Source organism: Nelumbo lutea, chromosome 2 (genome assembly GCF_056320005.1).
Source record: "Nelumbo lutea isolate HS-2025 chromosome 2, American lotus-T2T, whole genome shotgun sequence".
Taxonomy (NCBI): domain Eukaryota; kingdom Viridiplantae; phylum Streptophyta; class Magnoliopsida; order Proteales; family Nelumbonaceae; genus Nelumbo; species Nelumbo lutea.
The window spans coordinates 94573990-94593044 of record NC_142685.1 but is presented as its reverse complement, the minus strand read 5'-3'; the positions used below and the strand labels follow the sequence as shown (position 1 = coordinate 94593044).

At 39.0% G+C, this 19055-nt stretch overlaps 1 protein-coding gene across 1 annotated transcript in view; it reads right to left on the bottom strand.

Annotated features, from left to right (window-relative positions):
- Positions 1–1330: 1330 nt before the first annotated feature.
- Positions 1331–19055, bottom strand: part of LOC148872135 (uncharacterized) — a 79220-nt gene continuing 61495 nt past the window's right edge. Inside the window, exons 12-16 of the mRNA XM_088971651.1 lie at positions 4390–4615; positions 3536–3595; positions 3285–3458; positions 3072–3181; positions 1331–1585 (exon numbers count right to left, since the gene is read on the bottom strand). Coding sequence (XP_088827777.1) covers positions 1420–1585; positions 3072–3181; positions 3285–3458; positions 3536–3595; positions 4390–4615 — 736 coding nt within the window. The 3' untranslated portion in view covers positions 1331–1419. The remainder of the gene's footprint in view (positions 1586–3071; positions 3182–3284; positions 3459–3535; positions 3596–4389; positions 4616–19055) is intronic.

Sequence of the window (19055 nt, the reverse complement as noted above, 5' to 3'; positions counted from 1 at the left end):
AAGAGAAAATGTACTAAACAGGTTTGGTTGCTAATTTAGATGAGATTAATTGTCAGTGAAAACTGGTCGCCTGAGTATGGTCATAGTTTGAAGCTAGGGCTCAGAGGATGGAACTATGTTCCAATGAGAACAAAGAGTAGAAATGAAAGAAATGTAAATAGTGAATTACATTGACACAAGGTTCAAAGTATTGAAAACACAAGGTGTATTGGAAGGGTAATTTTAAAGACGTATCGAAATATACTTTGGAAATGCATAGATATGGACAAAAAATCAAGATATGCATGGATAAACTAGAAAACCCAAAAAAGTCCTTGAAAAGATATGAACAATAAAAATGAGTTTTATGTGATTATAACTAATTTATTTAAATATAAAAACCATTCTTTAATGATTTATATAAAGTATCGAGATATAATTAATAACCGTTGAAAAATAATAAAAGAACTAAAATGTATGTTTGTATATATACTAATTATAATATTTATTATGTATAGATTTAGATAATATTTATTATGTATACAAGTTAATATATACCTTAATTTTTAATAAATAATATATAATTTGTATTCATCTTATTATTATATAAATATTAATAATCAAATTTTCGCATTTGTTGGAATACATCCACCAAGGCAAGAAAGATTACTTTGAAGTATAAAAAAACATGTTTAAATAAGCAATTAAGGTTGGCATAATGGTTAATTAATTATTGTTGTAAGCAAATCGCCAATATATACCCGAAACAGTCCGGGCCTATACGGATCCGTATCAATCTGATATAGACGAAAAAATGTTAAACCATCCAATTATACATATTTCGTGTATCAAAACTCTTTCGAAACAATATGTATCGGCCAATAAGTTGCAAAATTTAAAACCTTGCATGGACATGTAGCGCGGCGCTTCCATAGTGTTGGTATGGTGTTGGTAGTAATCATGTTGGTGGCAGATATTGACCCTAAGAAACTGCAAGCATCTCTCTAACTTGATTTTAAGCCTAATATATCTGCAACATTGAATTCATCTGATGAATGACACTTCTAATTTCCTCAGAAACACCTAACAAATCATAATGTTCCTTTCTTTGCCATGGTTCAAAGTATTAACACTCTTGCTCGATTGTCGAATCAATAATTTAGGTAGATCGAAATACCCAACATTTCTTTTGAATCCTGACAGGCCATTTATATGGTAAACATTTAAAACACTCCAACTGTTCCAACTCCTATTCTAGGCACTAACCGTATTGGGATGTCTATTATTAGCATCAAATCCAGACCAAAGCAAAGCAAAAAAGGCACAAATTGATTATAGACTTTAGAAGACGAGATAAAAGACCTTTCTAACTTTTTTTTTTCTTGGTAAAGCAAAACTCTCTCAAAGAGTGTAATTTCCGACAGATATTCTAATTGTAGATCAGCTAACAGGAGAAGAAAAGAAGATAACAACAAAATAAACAAAGAATCCAGCAACTAGGATTCCGCCATAGATGAAGGTTTGATAAGACTGCACAGGAAACTTATATCCAATTACACAGCACCTCATTCTCTCTCTCTCAGATGCCAAAACACGATCCACGTACCTGTCCAAAATATGCAGACAACTATCACACAACAGAAACAGCAGGGAAATATAAATGGATCTAAGTGGGAGGACATGGTTGTAACTCAATCTTCAGAGCTGGTAAAAAAGGTATTTTCATAAAGGAAAAGATACAACCAAAGCATGTTTTTGTGAATGCTATGGGATTTGCATAAACGAGCTATTATTTTCATGTAAAAACTTGTATTGGAGAATCAACCTATCATTAACACAATATACTTTGGCAGTTTAGGGTGGGTCCTTGAGGTATCCTGGTGGTAATACTTGGCAGGGGTATTTATTTGGAGAGGGCAGAGTTGTGATTTGTTACTTTGCAAGCATATTATTAATGTCTTATTTCAGTAAGGATGTCATATACTTCTTCGTATTGAACAATCAATACAAATCCTTTCTACTAATATCAGAGCATGGAAGAACCAAACAAGTGAACCTTGATCAATTGTAGAATGTATAGCTCAATGGTGTGACGAATTGGGATTTGCTCCTTACAAATCGCACCTCACACTGACCTCACAGGCACATCCCACCATGTATGGGGTGCATCTCCCATAGATAAGAACACATAAATACGGGAGATGTTCCCGATGTGCAGTTGGGACATGTTGTAAGGTTGGTGTGAGATCTCTGTGAGGAGCAGATCCAACCTAGCAGGTTATCTGCTCATATTGTTTTCAAGGACCTAATAAAACGAGCTTTATGAATGGGTGTAAAGTCTAATGAACCAAACACTGAAGATGGTACATCGGGATTTAAAAAATAGAAAATGAATTTCTACAACTAATTACATCAAAGCAATATCAAATAGAAATTCAGCTTTAGGTGGTAACAATAATTCAATCTTATCATTATCCATCTCTACTAAATTCCTCATTTTCTGTGTCCTCCCTGCTCAAAATCTAATTCCAACAAAAATGTCCCTTTCCTGCCTCCCCCCCACCCCACCCCCCTAATATAAAATAAAATAATAAAAAATGAAAAGGTAAAAAAAATTCCCTTTACTTGTTTCTCCAAAATGTCCATACTCTCAAGTGGCATAATTTATCGTGGAAAAGGTATCCCCCTCCCCCAAATAAAAAATAAAATAAGAAAATAAGAAAAGGAAAAAAAAATTCCTCAAGTGGCATAATTTTTCGTGGAAAAGGAATTTCCCTCCCTCCCCCTCCCCAATCACAGATTCATGTTCTTAATATATGAACTGATTCTTTACTTGGTGTAATTGTAAAATTTCAGGCTATCAAGAGTGAGAATGGAGGTCCAAGTCTGAGGGGAGTCACTTTGTGCATAAAAAAGGCCAAACGTTAGGACTGCACTTATGCCACCCCTCCCTCCCAAGACAACAGATAGATGGGATCAACATTTGGTGAGTAATGACCGATTTTATTCTTTTCATGCTCTAGAAAGTAAAATGGAACACATTTTCTCTGCAATGAATTATTTCTGATATGTTAACTGGAAAGATTACTCACTGCTGGGTAAATATAGAGCTCTGTAGTATTTCTGAGCTGTTTGTGTGTGCATCCGCTAACCGATGATCATATAACAGTGAAGAAAGATCCACAAGCCGCTCCTCAAGGCTCTGTTATCCAATTTTATCCAAGGGAACATCTTGTTATCTAAAAGAGTATTTAAATCTTCAAATGCTTAAACAATCTGTCAGATACACATTAGGAGTGACTTACATCCAAGTATTTCTCCAATTGTTCAACTAACTCATGTGGGAAAGGTTCAGGTAAAGTGGTGGTTTTCTTGTAAAACTTTTCTAGGTAAAGCTCAGCGGTTGACTTGTTCCTTTTGCCTTTTACTGGCTCTCCAAGTGGTGTTCTTAGATAGTCAGAAGCAAAAGTTTGTACAGCCTGTACTAATGAAAAGAGAACTTAGAAGTTTCAAGCTTTATGATGCATATAATGAAAGAATGCAAGATCACCCTTACCTCTGAAGTATCCCGAATTTTGTGAAGTGCAGAATCTACACATGCATATATAGTGCTCCTCTGCCAACAAACAGGAAGAGAGGAATAAAAAATCCTTTACTCAGTAACCAAATTTAATGTTAACAGATCTCCACCCACAAGCACCAGAAGCAAAGTGAGGCACATATGTATCAGAAGTGGTTAAACAAGAAGAAATGACAACCATGAGAAGAAAATTAGGTCTGTATACGATCTCCATGAAGTTGAAACCTAAGGTACCTACCATTTGGAAGAGCCCAAAAAAATGTTCTACCAACACCAAGTGGCACAGGGAACACCAGACAGAAGTTGAAAGAGGGCATTTTTGTTTTTATATATATATATATTTTTTAAGGCCATTACCCAATATTAGTTGCAGCTATCTGGGGTCTTGAGAAGGGTGGATTGGATACAGACCTAACCTTTGGCGCTTTATCTAAAGTAGCTGCTTGCAGACTTGAACCAACATCATCATCCTTGTCAGCATGAGATTTTACCATTACATCAAGCACTGGCCCCTCTACTTCGGAGATTTCTTAGGCCAAAATAGACTTGTTACAACACTGAAAACTGCAGCCAATCAGGCCCCACCCCTTACATGTGCAGCAGCCACTATTCATGTAACTGGGCTGCTAGTAGACCATCTTTATAGTGTAAGAGAGAGTTACTAAGAATTCTACTCACATGGAAGAGAAAGCCCAATAGCATCCATTTTTATAGATGTCAAATTTAAATAACCTGCTTTACGAATAATTGTAATTTTGATGGAGCACTATTACTACTTGGAACAGTTTCAAATATTATATAAAATGAGACAAAAGTAATATTGGCCTCACCAAGGCAACATCCTGAAGAATTTGACTGATTTGAGAAGTGTTGGAGAATGGTCCAAATGGATGACAACCCATTGCCCAAAGCCAATTCAGAACTGGCCTGTCATGCACATATGAAGCCTTCTCATATGGTGCACTAAGTCCACCCACAGCAGAAGCCAGGCCTGCTAATATGTGGCGCTGTGCTTGTGATGGAAAAGCATATCTTCTCTCTGTTTCTGAAACATAACTGAGCAAGAAAAAGAAAATAAGCAAGATAATATGTAACAACAACAAGGATCCTAGACTTCTATGTTTTCTAACAGTAGTAAAGGATGGTAAACATTGACATTTTCTTTAGTGAAATGTAAATTTGCTAACAAGGAAAAAAAAAAGATTAAACAAAAGCAACCATGATATGGTAGTCCTAGATCTGAAAGTATGGATGGACACAAACTACACTATCCATGATATCTAAAATATACTTAACAATGTTTTCCATTATCCACCATCCTGAAACAATATCTTCCATGCAAGCAAGAGAACGATGGAAATTGTTCAGTATGAAGGTGTCCGATTCAGCAAGTCCCAAAAACTATAATTTGGGGACTCAGCTGCTATATCTTAGTTTTAAATTACAGTTTTTAATAACACATCATTTGTGTAATGTAAACATAAATGACGGGACAGTAGTTGAAAAGGAAAAACAATCTAGATGCATTAATCAATGTGAAGAACAGTAAGAAAACAAAGATTTTGATTAGTAAAAATCTGCTGAAACAAAAACTGTAAAAGAAAGAGGAAGAAAAGAAGTGTTTTTGTGAGAGAAGAGAAGAGAGAGTGAAGAAAGGAAGAGAAGGCAAAACAAATCAGGCTGTCCTCTCCCATTAGTATTTATACATAAAAAAAAAAAAAACTATGTACAATGACTGATATGCCCTTATAGGGAGGCTGATACAAAAAACTCAATAAAAAACATAAAAACACTACTATAAAATCTCCCAAATAATATGTTGTGGTTCCTACTTCCTAATTAAACAAATAACAAACAAAATCAAGTAACAAAACTGTAAAAGTCCTCAGCGCTCCCCCTCGAGTTGGGAGTAACCGTCACACATTCCCAACTTGCGTAGATCATGTTCAAGCTTACTCCTTTCAAAAGAGACATAAGGGAGGTAAACTTCTTCAGCTGTCACCCTCTCTTATGATGCGTCTATCAACCTCAATATGTTTTGCCTTTGTAAAGAGACTGGGCCGAATGGGTCCTAGTATCTTCTCTTGTAATTCTTTTTCTTGTTAGCTAATGGGCCTGTTATTTCTTTTTGGTTTGATCTCTTTATGTTACTGCCTAGCTGGCCGCCCACTTAAGGGCATACTTGTAATTACTTTAACATTAATTCTTAATAAAAAGGATTAGAGAAGAAAGGGAATAATAATTTGAACCTTTCTTCTTCCTCCTCTTTTCGCCATCTTCTTCTCTTGTATTGCTGCTATTACTTTTCTTCTTCCTTTTTCTCTCTAATTTTCAAATTTACACCTAATTTTTGAGGACTGATTTACATCTTGGTATCAGAGCAGGCCTCTTTCTTCCTTTTTTCTTCTTCCTCTTTTCCCATACACCCTTAGATTAAGAGAGTGTATGGAGAGATAGGTTCTCTATAGCTTAGAGGATCTCTGGCCTAGTTGGTAGAGAGTTTAAATCTGGCTGGATATTGCCAAGAAGTGGTGTTGTTCTGTTACTGCCCAAAACCCTACCCGACTAGAGATTTTCGAAGGTACAGGTAAAGGTGAAGCTTTGGGTGTGGCGCTCTGTGCTTGGGAGGTGTCTTTTGACTCCTAAAGGAGGGCGGTTCAGATTTGGAAGAGATTGGGAAGCTCTGGTAGGAGTGGCTGCATCTTCTCTCTTCCTTCCCAATAGTTGGACGGAGTAAAACCCTAGTTTTTAAGCATCTGGGTTCTGGTTTGACTTCAAGTAAGTTTATATAGACTGTTAGAATGCTCGAGTCAGGGGTATTTTGGTCATTCTGCTTTATCTTCTTGAAAGTGAAAGGTCTATTGTATCCGAGTTTAAGTTATGTGTCCCATCTTATATGAGGGACAAAACTGTCTTTCTTGTAACTCCAAGTTTTATGAATAAAATCCAAGTGGGTCGGCTAGGAGAGTGATTTTTCACATTCTCTCTTCTAGTCTGGCCGAACATTCTTCTCCTTTCTCTTTTCTTTCTTCTTCCTTCTTCTCTACTTTGACCTAGAATCAACTAGGGTTTATTCACATGGTATTAGAGCTGTAAGGTCGTATCCTTATTTCTTTCTTGTTGCTGTTCTCTTTCTGGGTTCGCCGCCAGCTTTCACAGTCGTCTTCTTCTTTTTCGAATGACCTGAGTGGAGGTTCGATAAGGGGCTGAAAAGGAGCTGTCGTTTTGTGGGCCTGGAGGTGAGAATGCCTCCAGTCGTTGCTGTGGTGGTCGTTGAAGTGGTATACTAAACCCTCTATTCAGTATCAAAGAGGGCTGAATGTGGACAGGTATGAACACTACTATTGTTTGTCCAAGTAAGGGACTGTGAATGTTTTCTTGTTGCTTCAAAAGTTGGTTGTGGTGATGCTCGGTGTGACTGATATGCATTTCAGTCATATTCCTCTGCATTTCTCTTCATATGTATGCTGAAAAAAGAGTTGTCGACTGCTGAAGTTCACTACAGCAGTAGATTGGTGGTGGTTGTGTCGTGGTGATTGGTGGTGGTGGTGGTTGTCCTAGACCTTGTGTGTAATCAGTTCTGCAGTGTGCAGCTCAAGTGTTTGATGTGAAGACTGAGTGATTTCAGTCTTAGTGTGTGGTAGTGAATGGTTTTGCAGTGTGCAGCCCAGGTGTTTGATGTGAAGACTGAGTGATTTCAACCTTAGTGTGTGGTGTGTAATGTGTATTTAAAGCTGGGGTTGGTGGTGCTATAAGTGAGATAAGCCATGTGAAAGTGTGTGTGGTTGTGTTGTATACTTGAAGGAGAAATAATGGAGATGGCTTCTTCCGTAGATGGGAATGACAACAAAACCAGCATCATGCTTTCTTCAGATTATACAAGTGTTCAAATGACATCCATCAAGTTGAATGGTGAGAACTATGTACCATGGGCAAAATCTGTGGAGGTGTTCTTGAAGGCCAAATGGAAAGTAAAACATGTGAGGGAGGAGAAACCTTCCTCTAATTCTCCTGGGTTCAGTGATTGGGAACAAGATGATGCACAAATAATGATATGGCTTTGGAACAGCACGGAACCAAATATTAGTGTGAACTTCATGTTCCTAGATACAGCCAAATAGATCTGGGATCATGCTAAAAAGTTGTACTCTGGACAAGACAACACAACTAGGGTATATCAGTTATACCAAGAGTACTTCAATTTGAAGCAAGGAATTCAAAGCTTAGAGGAGTATTATGCAAGTTTGAGGAATATCTGCAATGAGCTAAATGTGTATCACCCTCTAACATCAGATGTCCAGATCCAACAAAAGCAACATGAACAGCTTGATGTGACTAGGTTTCTTGTAGGCTTGAAGGCTAAGTATGAGCCTATCAAAGCACAGATATTGGGGGGATCAGCTCTCCCTTCACTTGAAGAAGTTTTTGCCCGTCTTCAAAGGACATCCATTGAACCGGTGGAACATTCTTCCTTCTCTGATAGATCTGGTCTGGTAGTGACTAAAGGGAGTGGCCATGGAAGTAGAAGTGGTGGTGGCAGCAGTGGCCCTCCAAGCAACCGTGGTGGACACATGTTTAACTGGGCTAGTGGCCGGACTGGAGGCCGAGAGTCAGGGGGAGGCCGTGGAAGTGGAAGGAGTAATGCTCAGAGAAAATGTACACATTGTGGCTTAGAGGGGCACACAGTTAATTTCTGTTATGATTTGTGTAGTCCACCCAACATTTGGGCCAACCATGCTACATCTAAGAGTAGTAGCACAATTACTGAAAGCCAACAAACTGCCCCAACCCCCTCCACACCCGCTTGTGCTTCCGGGCAGGAAATGGTGAGTGTACCACGGGCAGTATATGAGCAGTTCCTTCAAACATCTCAGCAGAACACAACTACACTTGCCCATTCAGGTATGGCTTGCTTAGCTCCCAAAGCCTCACCCTGGATCATTGATTCTGGAGCCTTGGACCATATGTTTGGGACTCTTGATGTATTTTCTTCCCTTTCTCGCTCCTCCACATCTCAGTCAGTTACTTTTGCTAATGGTTCTACATCTCCCATTTGTGGTGTTGGTGATGTTGATTTCTCCTTGTCTTTAGCATCTGTTTTATATGTTCCTAAGTTCTCGTTTAATCGTATGTCTGTTAGTAGATTAACCAAGTCTCTTAATTGTTCTGTAACCTTCTATCCTTCTTCTTGTGTGTTTTAGGATCTCAAGACGGGGAAGAAGATTGGTGGAGGGCATGAAGTAGGTGGTTTGTATTACCTTGATGGTGGTGGCCCCCCAGTGGCTTTTCAGTTGTCTCTTACTCCTCTCCAATGGCACTGCAAACTTGATCATCCCTCTCTCAAGGCTTTGAAGCTGCTAGTTCCTTCTTTGAGTCATCTTTCATCGTTGGATTGTGAGTCATGTCAGTTGGGAAAACATCACCGAGTCTCATTTAGTCCAAGAATTGATAGTCGTGTCTCTAGTCCTTTTGCTTTAGTTCATTCTGATGTATGGGGTCTAGTTAAAGTTGTGTCATACAATGGGTTTAAGTACTTTGTAATCTTTGTTGATGACTTTTCAAGGATGACATGGATCTACCTTATGAAAGACCGTGGTGAATTGTTCTCTATATTTCAGAAATTTCATGCTGAAATACACACTCAATTTGGTGTTCATATGAAAATACTTCGCTTCGATAATGCCAAAGAATACATCTCCTCACCATTTCAGCAATACGTAGAACATCATGGAATAATTCATCAAACTTCTTGTGCCTACACCCCGCAACAAAACGGTGTAGCTGGACGGAAAAATAGACATCTTCTTGACATTGCTCGGTCCTTGATGATCAATATGCATGTCCCAAAGCATTTTTGGAGTGATGCTGTTCTTACATCCTGTTTTTTGATAAATCGGATGCCCATGTCAATCCTTGGAAGTCAATCCCCTTTCTCCGTGTTGTTTCCCACTTTGTCTCCATTTCCTCTCACCCCAAGAGTCTTTGGTTGTGTTTGTTTTGTTCAACACTTGGGGCCTAGAGTAGACAAGCTAGATGCTCGAGCTACGAAGTATATTTTTCCTGGCTACTCGAGGACTCAGAAAGGGTATAAGTGTTATAACACAAAATTTCATAAATCGTTTGTGTGCTCTGATGTCACCTTCTTTGAATCAGTTCCATTTTTCTCAGATGTCGGGGTCTCTTCTTCTCCCTCTGTGGTTCCTCTTCCTGTACCGGTTATGGACCCTCTCCCCGTAGCTCCCATTCCTACTGCAGATGCACATCATATGCCTATTACTACAGAGAGGCCGCCAATTACTCAAGTGTATTCCCGCAGATGTGCTTCGGCCCCTCCTCCACTTCAACACCTGTCGACAGATCCTGCTACTGCTCCTTCCTCAGATCTTGATCTTCCTATTGCTTTGCGGAAAGGTAAACGTACTTGTACTTCTCATCCCATTTCAGACTATGTTTCCACTGCTCACCTTTCTGCTTCTCATTGCAAGTTTATATCATTACTCTCATCGGTTCCCATTCCCAAGACTGTACAAGAAGCCCTTACCTCCCCAGGGTGGAGGCAAGCCATGGAAGAAGAACTCTCTGCTCTACAACATAATCACACGTGGGAACTCAACACCCTTCCTCCTGGTAAACACACTGTTGGGTGTAAATGGGTCTATATAGTGAAGCATCTTCCTGATGGCAGTGTGGAACGATTGAAGGCACGGTTAGTGGCCAATGGCTATTTTCAGTTATATGGTGTGGACTATATGGAGACATTCTCTCCTATGGCTAAAATTGGTTCAGTTCGGGTGTTGATCTCATTAGCTGCTATGTATGATTGGCCTCTTGTGCAACTTGACATCAAAAATGCCTTCCTACATGGTGATCTTGTTGACGAGGTGTATATGGAGCAACCACCAGGGTTTGTTGCTCAGGGGGAGGCTGGTAAGGTGTGCAGGCTCAAAAAGGCAATCTATGGACTGAGACAATCTCCATGTCCATGGTTTGGTAGGTTCAGTGAAGTGGTGAAGGCCTTTGGGATGAAACAGTGTCAAGTTGATTATTCTGTGTTCAGCTATAACTCAAAGGATGGGACAATCTTGCTAGTCGTGTATGTGGATGATATTGTCATAACTGGAAGTGACAACAATGACATTGACAGGCTGAAAAGATTCTTACAGGACCACTTCAATACGAAAGATCTGGGGAAGCTAAAGTATTTCCTAAGGATTGAGGTTGCGAGGTCAAAACAGGGGATCAACCTATGTCAGAGAAAATATGTTCTTGATCTACTTGAAGAAACATGGTTGTTAGGTGCTAAACCAGCAGAGACTCCCATGGAACTCAATGTCAAGTTAAGTGTGGATGCCGGTGAAGAGTTTGATGATTCTGGAAGATATAGAAGGTTGGTGGGAAAGTTGAACTATCTGACCATTACCCGACCAGATATATCATTTGTTTTGAGTGTGGTGAGTCAGTTTATGCAACATCCCCGGGTTCCTCACTAGGAAGTTGTTCTGAGAATTGTTAGGTACCTAAAGGGTGCTCCAAGTCGTGGTTTGTTATACCGAAAGGGGGGAACTCTTTGAGATAGTAGGGTACACAGATGCTGATTGGGCTGGCTCTATATCAGACAAGAGGTCAACCACAGGGTATTGTACCTTCCTGGGTGGCAATCCTGTAACTTGGAAGAGCAAGAAGCAAACAGTGGTGGCAAGAAGTAGTGCAAAAGCAGAGTACAGGGCTATGGCCCATACCACATGTGAACTAGTATGGCTGAAGAACTTACTACAGGAGATGGGGTAAACCCATGAAACTATACTGTGATAACCAAGCTGCTGTTCACATCTCATCCAATCCCGTCTTCCATGAAAGAACTAAACATATTGAGGTGGATTGTCACTTTGTGAGAGAGAAAGTGATAAGTGGGGTAATAACTACATCTCATGTGAGCTTAGGAAATCAGTGGGCAGATTTCTTCACAAAGGGATTGTCTCAGGGAAGAATAGATTACATTTGTAACAAGCTGGGACTATCTGATATATACTCTCCAGCTTGAGGGGGAGTGTTAGAATGCTCGAGTCAGGGGTATTTTAGTCATTCTTTATCTTCTTGAAAGTGAAAGGTCTATTGTATCTGAGTTTATGTTATGTGTCTCATCTTATATGAGGGACAAAACTGTCTTTCTTGTAACTCCAAGTTTTATGAATAAAATCCAAGTGGTCGGCTAGGAGAGTGATTTTTCACATTCTCTCTTCTAGTCTAGCCAAACATTCTTCTCCTTCTTTCTCTTTTCTTTCTTCTTCCTTCTTCTCTACTTTGACCTAGAATCAACTAGGGTTTATTCACATAGACCAAATTTCTGGTTCTTTGATTTTTGTTTGATTAATAGAGCCATATAGAAGTGAGTTCAAGCAAGTGCTAGTTTCCGGCCTTAGCTCGGTAGATTCCGTTTTGACTGGTGTTACTACAATCAAGCTAGATGGGGCAAATTATCTTGCTTGGGCACAATCTATAAGAATTTATGTCTGTAGTAGAGGAAAACTTGGGTATCTCACAGGTAGTAAAGTGAAACCCAAAGAGACAGACCCTGAATTTGAGAAATGGATGCAAGAGAACTATATTGTCATTGGATGGTTGGTCAACACTATGCAACCTCATATAAGTCAGCATTATCTCTGGATGTCTTCGACTAAGGAGATATGGGACAGTGTTACTGAGACCTATTTACAAAAGTTGAATGTAGCCAGAGTCTACAAGTTGAAAAGTGACGTGAAGAACCTAAGACAGGGGGAGAAGAGTGTAGCAATCTACTACTCTATATTGAAATCCCTATGGCAAGAAATTGATGTTATGGAGACAATTGTATGAGAGAGTAAGAATGATACTGAAATGTATAGGAAGTTGGTGAAGAGAAATAAGGTGTTTGAATTTCTCACTGGACTCAACCCTGAGTTTGACATCATTAGGCAAAATATTCTGGCCAAAGATGAGGTTACTCTTTCCCAGGCATACACATGATAAGCAATGAGAAGAGTAGGCGGCAGGTTCAGTTGCAGAGTCCACCTACATAATACTTTGCACATGCTGGAATAAAGCCAAAGGGTCCTACTGAGTAAAAGGAGTAGATATGTGAATATTGCAAGAAACTGAGGCATACAAAGGACACTTGCTGGAAGCTTCATCCTGAGCTTCTTCCTGATTGGTTTAAGAATAACAATAGCTCTAAGAAGGGCAATCAAGTAGGAAAGCCTAAGACAGCTAATGTTGCTATAGTACCTGAAGGAGGAAATAAGGAGAGTGAAAAAAAATCAACCATTGAGCAGTTGGCAGCAATGAAGGCGGATTTTGAAAAGTATGGGAGGCTGCTAAATCACTTGGAAGCTACAATTTCTTCATCTCACTCTTCCAGCAACACATCATCTTCATCTGCATTTGCTCACTCAAGTATTCGTGCTTCTGCAAACCATGCTTCAGTTTCAGGTAATCATAAAATCCCTTGGATTATTGATTCTGGTGCATCAAACCATATGACCAGCCTGTCTAATCTCTTCTGCTCATACCACCTCTCTGGTAAAGAGAAAATATCCCTTGCTGATGGGTCTCTTGCTCCCATCTCTGGTAAATGGGATATAAAGGCCTTTGACACCCTTTATTTATCCTCTGTCCTTCATGTCCCTAAACTTAATACAAACCTTTTATCTGTTAGCAACTTAACTAAATCCATGAATTGTAACATAACCTTTTTTCCCACTCATTGTGTTTTTCAGGCCCTGCAATCTCAGAGGATGATTAGGAGTGGCCATGAGGCGAACGAAATATACTTGCTGGACACACCAGATAGAACTTTTGGACCACCTCATGGAGTTACCTTAGAGTCAGTTTTGTTAGAGTCTATTGACAAAGTCTTGTTATGTCACTTTCGGTTTAGTCATTTGTCTTTCTCTGCTTTGAGTCATTTGTTTCCAAATATGTTTAAGGGAGTGTCTTTATCGAGTCTTCATTGTGAATCGTGTGAACTGGCAAAGCATTGTAGACATTCTTATTCAGTAAGCAATAAAAAATCTCTTTGTCCTTTTCATATTGTTCACTCTGACTTGTGTGGGGGCCATATCATTTGCCAGTTATGGGGGGTTACATGTACTTTATCCTTTTTATTGATGACTACTCTCGTTACACTTGGATTTATCTCATGAAATCCAGGGATGAAGTACTAGTTATTGTGCAAAAATTTCATGAACTCCATCTCACCCAGTTTAACACTCGGATCAAAATATTCTGTTCTGGTAATGCTAAGGAGTATTTTGAGAAAACCCTCTCCGTCTATCTTGAAACTTTTGGGGTTATTCATCAAAGTTCTTATTCCTACACTCAACAACAAAACGGAGTGGCGGAAAAGAACAAACATGTAGTTGAAGTTGTCAGATCCCTCTTCTTTGCATCCCATGTTCCTACAAAATTTTGGGGAGATGATGTTCTTACTGCTACCTTTTTGATCAACTGTATGCCCTTCCTGGTTCTTAACTTCTGTTACAGACTGTATAATTAAAAATAGGAAGATGTTACAGACTGTATAATTAAAATAGGAAGTAAATATTAGGGAGATATGATGTTACAGACTGTATAACTAAAATAGGAAGTAAATACTAGGGAGATATGATTTACCTTGATTGTAGGATAGATTTGTAGGAATTTGACTAGTCTTCTTTCCTAATAAATTCTTTCCTAACATAGAATTTGTAACTTGTATATATACATACGAGATTGATGAATAATATAACAAATTCTTCTTCTTCCTCTGTTTACTCTTATTTTACATGGTATCAGAGCATCTAGTCTCTGCCTGCCCTTTTGATTTAAGTAAATAGTAGGTAGAGGAAAATTTCTGGGTGTTTCGGGTCACCTCCTTGGAGCAGTCAGAGCATCTAGTCTCTGCAAAGTCCGGCAGTTAGCAGCCCTGCGCATGTGTCTCATGCACCGCCTGAAGATTCTGCCACAGTCACGCGCGCCGGCACGTGGAGGCACATCTGTCGCCGGAAAATTTTTTTCAATCGTCTTTTGGCCCGCCTCGTCCTGTATAGCACATATTTGTGCTTTGTTACATGCATATCCATTCCGGTGTTTTCAACAGGTGTGCTCTGATTGATTTTCGGTGTTCAAAATATTCTGTTTATTTGAATTTTGAGATTATGGCAGACAAGAAATCAGTAGTTATGTCGGATGTTATTCCAGTGATGTCAAAAATAACTGAGCATAAGCTTAATGGCTCTAATTATTTGGATTTGAGTAAAACTGTTCAACTATATTTGCTGAGTATTACTATGGATAACCATTTGAGTGATGACCCTCCTAATGATGACTCGAGAAAGTTTTGGTTGAGGGAGGATGCCCGTTTGTTCTTGTAGATACGCAACTCCATTAAAAGTGAGGTTTTAGTCACTCACTGTGGATTTGTTAAGGAATTAATGAACTATCTAGAGCTCTTGTACTCCGGAAAGGGGAATATTTCCCGCATTTATGATGTGTGCAAAGCCTTTTATAAGGCAGACAAAGGCGATAGATCTCTTACAAGATATTTCATGGATTTTAAGAAAACATATGAAGAACTTAATATGTTGCTTCCGTTTAGTACTGATGTGACTGTTCAACAAGCTCAGCGAGAAAAGATGGCTGTTATGAGTTTTTTAGCTGGCCTACCTTCTGAATTTGAGACTACTAAATCTCAGATTCTTTCTAGTTCAGAGATCTCTTCTCTATAAGATGCTTTCAGTAGGGTCCTTCGTATAGAATGTTCTCTACCTGTTCAGCCTAGTAATGCCCTTGTCAACCGCAATAATACATCTGAATCAGGGAGACAACAATACAGGAGTGGTAGTGGTAGGTCAAGTAACTATGACAGGAATACTAATACTCGTGGACAAGAGTTAGGAGAGATAGTGTGTCATTACTGTCATAAGCCAAGACATGAAGCGGGATTGCAGGAAGTTGCAGAATAAAAAAACTTAGTCAGCCCTTATTGCATCCACCACGGATACTTCTGAGAAGTCTGTTATGATATCTGCAGATGAATATGCCAAATTTGCTCAATACCAAGAATCATTGAAACCTCAATCTACTCCTGTTACTGCCATCGTCGAGTCAGGTAAACCCAATATATGTCTTGTTTCCTCCTCTTCAAAATGGGTCATTGATTCTGGAGCTACAGATCATATGACAGGTAATTCAAGTCTGTTTTCTACCTTTCAGTCACATAAATCTACCTCTCCTGTTACTTTAGCAGATGGATCAACATCTTGTGTTATTGGGTCTAGCACAATTAGTCCAACACCATCACTTCCTTTGTCATATGTTCTTAGTTTACCTCAGTTATCATTTAATTTAATTTCTGTTAGCAAACTCACTCGTACCCTTAATTGTTGTGTCTCATTTTTTCCTGATTATTGTTTATTTCAGGATCTTACGACGAAGAAGATTATTGGTAAGGGACATGAGTCTGGAGGTCTCTACATCCTTGATACACAAGTTCCAAGATCCATAGCCTGTTCTGGAGTTGCAACCCCTTTTGAAGCACAATGTCGGTTGGGCCACCCCTCTCTCCATGTGTTAATGCAAATTTGTCCTCAATTTCAGAATTTGTCGTCATTAAATTGTGAATCTTGTCAGTTTGCTAAACACCATCGCCTTAGTTCAAGTCCTAGAGTCAATAAACGAGCTAATGCTCATTTTGAATTAGTCCATTCAGATGTTTGGGGTTCATGTCCAGTTGAGTCCAAAACTAGGTTTAAGTATTTTGTTACTTTTGTTGATGATTACTCTCGTAGGACATGGTTATATTTAATGAAAAATTGTTCTGAGGTGTTTTCTCATTTTTCTGCTTTATGTGCTTAAGTTAAAACTCAATTTAATGTTTCTGTACAAATATTGAGAAGTGATAATGCTAAGGAGTACTTGTCAGAATCCTTTCAAAATAACATGCTTCAGCATGGCACTCTTCATCAAACTTCTTGTGTAGATACACCATCTCAAAATAGGGTTGCTGAACGGAAAAATAGACACCTTCTTGGAACTGCAAGAGCTTTGTTATTTCAAATGAAGGTTCCTAAACCTTTCTGGGCTGATGCAGTTTCCACGGCATGTTTTTTGATTAACCATATGTCTTCATCTGTCCTTCAAGGTAAGACTCCTTATCATGTTCTGTTTCCAAATAAAACACTATTTCCTATTGAGCCCAGGGTATTTGGGTGTACATGCTTTGTTCGGGATGTTCGTCCTCAGGTTACCAAACTAGATCCAAAATCTTTGAAGTGTGTTTTTCTTGGGTATTATCGTGTTCAAAAAGGGTATAGATGTTATTGTCCTACTCTTCACATATATCTTGTGTCAGGTGATGTTAATTTCCTAGAAGATACATCTTTCTTTCCATCTACTCCTCATTCAAGTCAGGGGGAGGATGATGATTTGTTAATCTATACTGTCACATCATCTGGTTAACATCCTATTGAATCTGCTCCTGCCAGGCCTAAGCCACCTATAGTATAGGTTTATTCTCGGCGACCAACCCCTCCGGATCCATGTCCTACACCAACTCCTTCGTCGGCAGATCCAGTCTCAACTGATCCTGTTCCTTCGTCATCAGAACCAGTCTCTAATGATGATCTTCCTATTTCTCTTCGTAAAGGTAAGCGTAAGTGTACTTATCCAGTATCTTCATTTGTGTCTTATAATCATTTGTCGTCCTCTTCTTGTTCTTTTATTGCATCTCTTGATTCTATCTCTGATCCTAAGACTGTTAAAGAAGCCCTTTCTCACCCTGGATGGCGTAATGCTATGATTGAGGAGATGAATGCTTTAGAGGACAATGGTACTTGGACCTTGGTAAATTTACCTGCAAATAAGAAGGCTATTGGGTGTAAATGGGTGTTTACAGTTAAAGTGAATCCTGATGGGTCCATTGCTTGATTGAAAGCCCGTCTTGTTGCTAAAGGATATGCTCAGACTTATGGAGTGGATTATTCTAATACCTTTTCTCCTGTTGCTAAACTTACTTTTGTCAGGTTGTTTATTTCTATGGCAGCTACTTATAATTGGCCCCTTCATCAGTTAGACATCAAGAATGATTTTCTTCATGGGGATCTTCAAGAAGAAGTTTATATGGAGCAACCGCCTAGCTTTGTTGCTCAGGGGGAGTATGGGAAAGTTTGCTATCTTCATAAGTTTCTGTACGGGTTGAAGCAGAGTCCTCGCGCCTGGTTTGGAAAGTTTAGTCGGGCAGTCAAGAATTTTGGTATGAAGAAAAGTAAGTCTGATCATTCTGTTTTTTTCAAGCACTCTACTGCTGGCATCATTTTGTTAGTTGTGTATGTGGATGATATTGTCATTACAGGGAGTGATACTACAGGGATTTCATCCCTTAAATCCTTTCTCCACACTCAGTTTCATACCAAAGATTTGGGAATGTTGAAATACTTCTTGCGTGTTGAGGTAACAAGAAGCAAGAAGGGAATATTCTTATCTCAAAGGAAATATGTACTTGTTGTCTGAGACGGGAAAGTTGAGAGCTAAGCCTTGTAGCACTCCAATGATTCCTAACTTGCAGCTCACAAAAGATGGTGAATTATTTGGAGATCCTAAGAGATATAGAAGATTGGTTGGAAAGTTGAATTATCTTACTGTAACTCGTCTAGATATTGAGTATTCAATTAGTGTGGTGAGTCAGTACATGTCCTCTCCAACAGTTAATCACTGGACAGCTGTAGAACAAATTTTGTGCTACTTAAAAGGAGCACCTGGGTGAGGAATTTTGTATGGCAATCATGGTCATACTAGAATTGAATGTTTTTCAGATGTTGACTGGGCAGGATCCAAGGAAGATCGAAGGTCTACTTTAGGCTATTGTGTATTTGTTGGAGGGAATCTAGTTTCATGGAAAAGCAAGAAGCTAAATGTTGTCTCACGTTCGAGTGCAGAATCAGAATATAGAGCTATGGCCAAGTCTGTGTGTGAAATAATGTGGATATATCAGCTTCTGACTGAAGTAGGTCTTAAAACTTCAGTACCAACCAAGTTATGGTGTGATAACCAAGCTGCTCTTCACATTGCATCTAATACTGTTTTTCATGAACGAACTAAGCATATCGAGATTGATTGCCATTTCGTTCGTGAAAAGATTCAGCAAGGTTTGATTTCCACAGGTTATGTGAAAACAGGAGAACAACTGGGAGATATCTTCACGAAGGCTCTTAATGGGGTCAGGGTTGATTATCTTTGTAACAAGCTGGGCATGATTAATATCTATGCTCCAGCTTGAGGGGGAGTGTTACAAACTGTATAATTAAAATAGGAAGATGTTACAGACTGTATAATTAAAATAGGAAGTAAATACTAGGGAGATATGATGTTACAGACTGTATAACTAAAATAGGAAGTAAATACTAGGGAGATATGATTTACCTTGATTGTAGGACAGATTTGTAGGAATTTGATTAGTCTTCTTTCCTAATGTATTCTTTCCTAA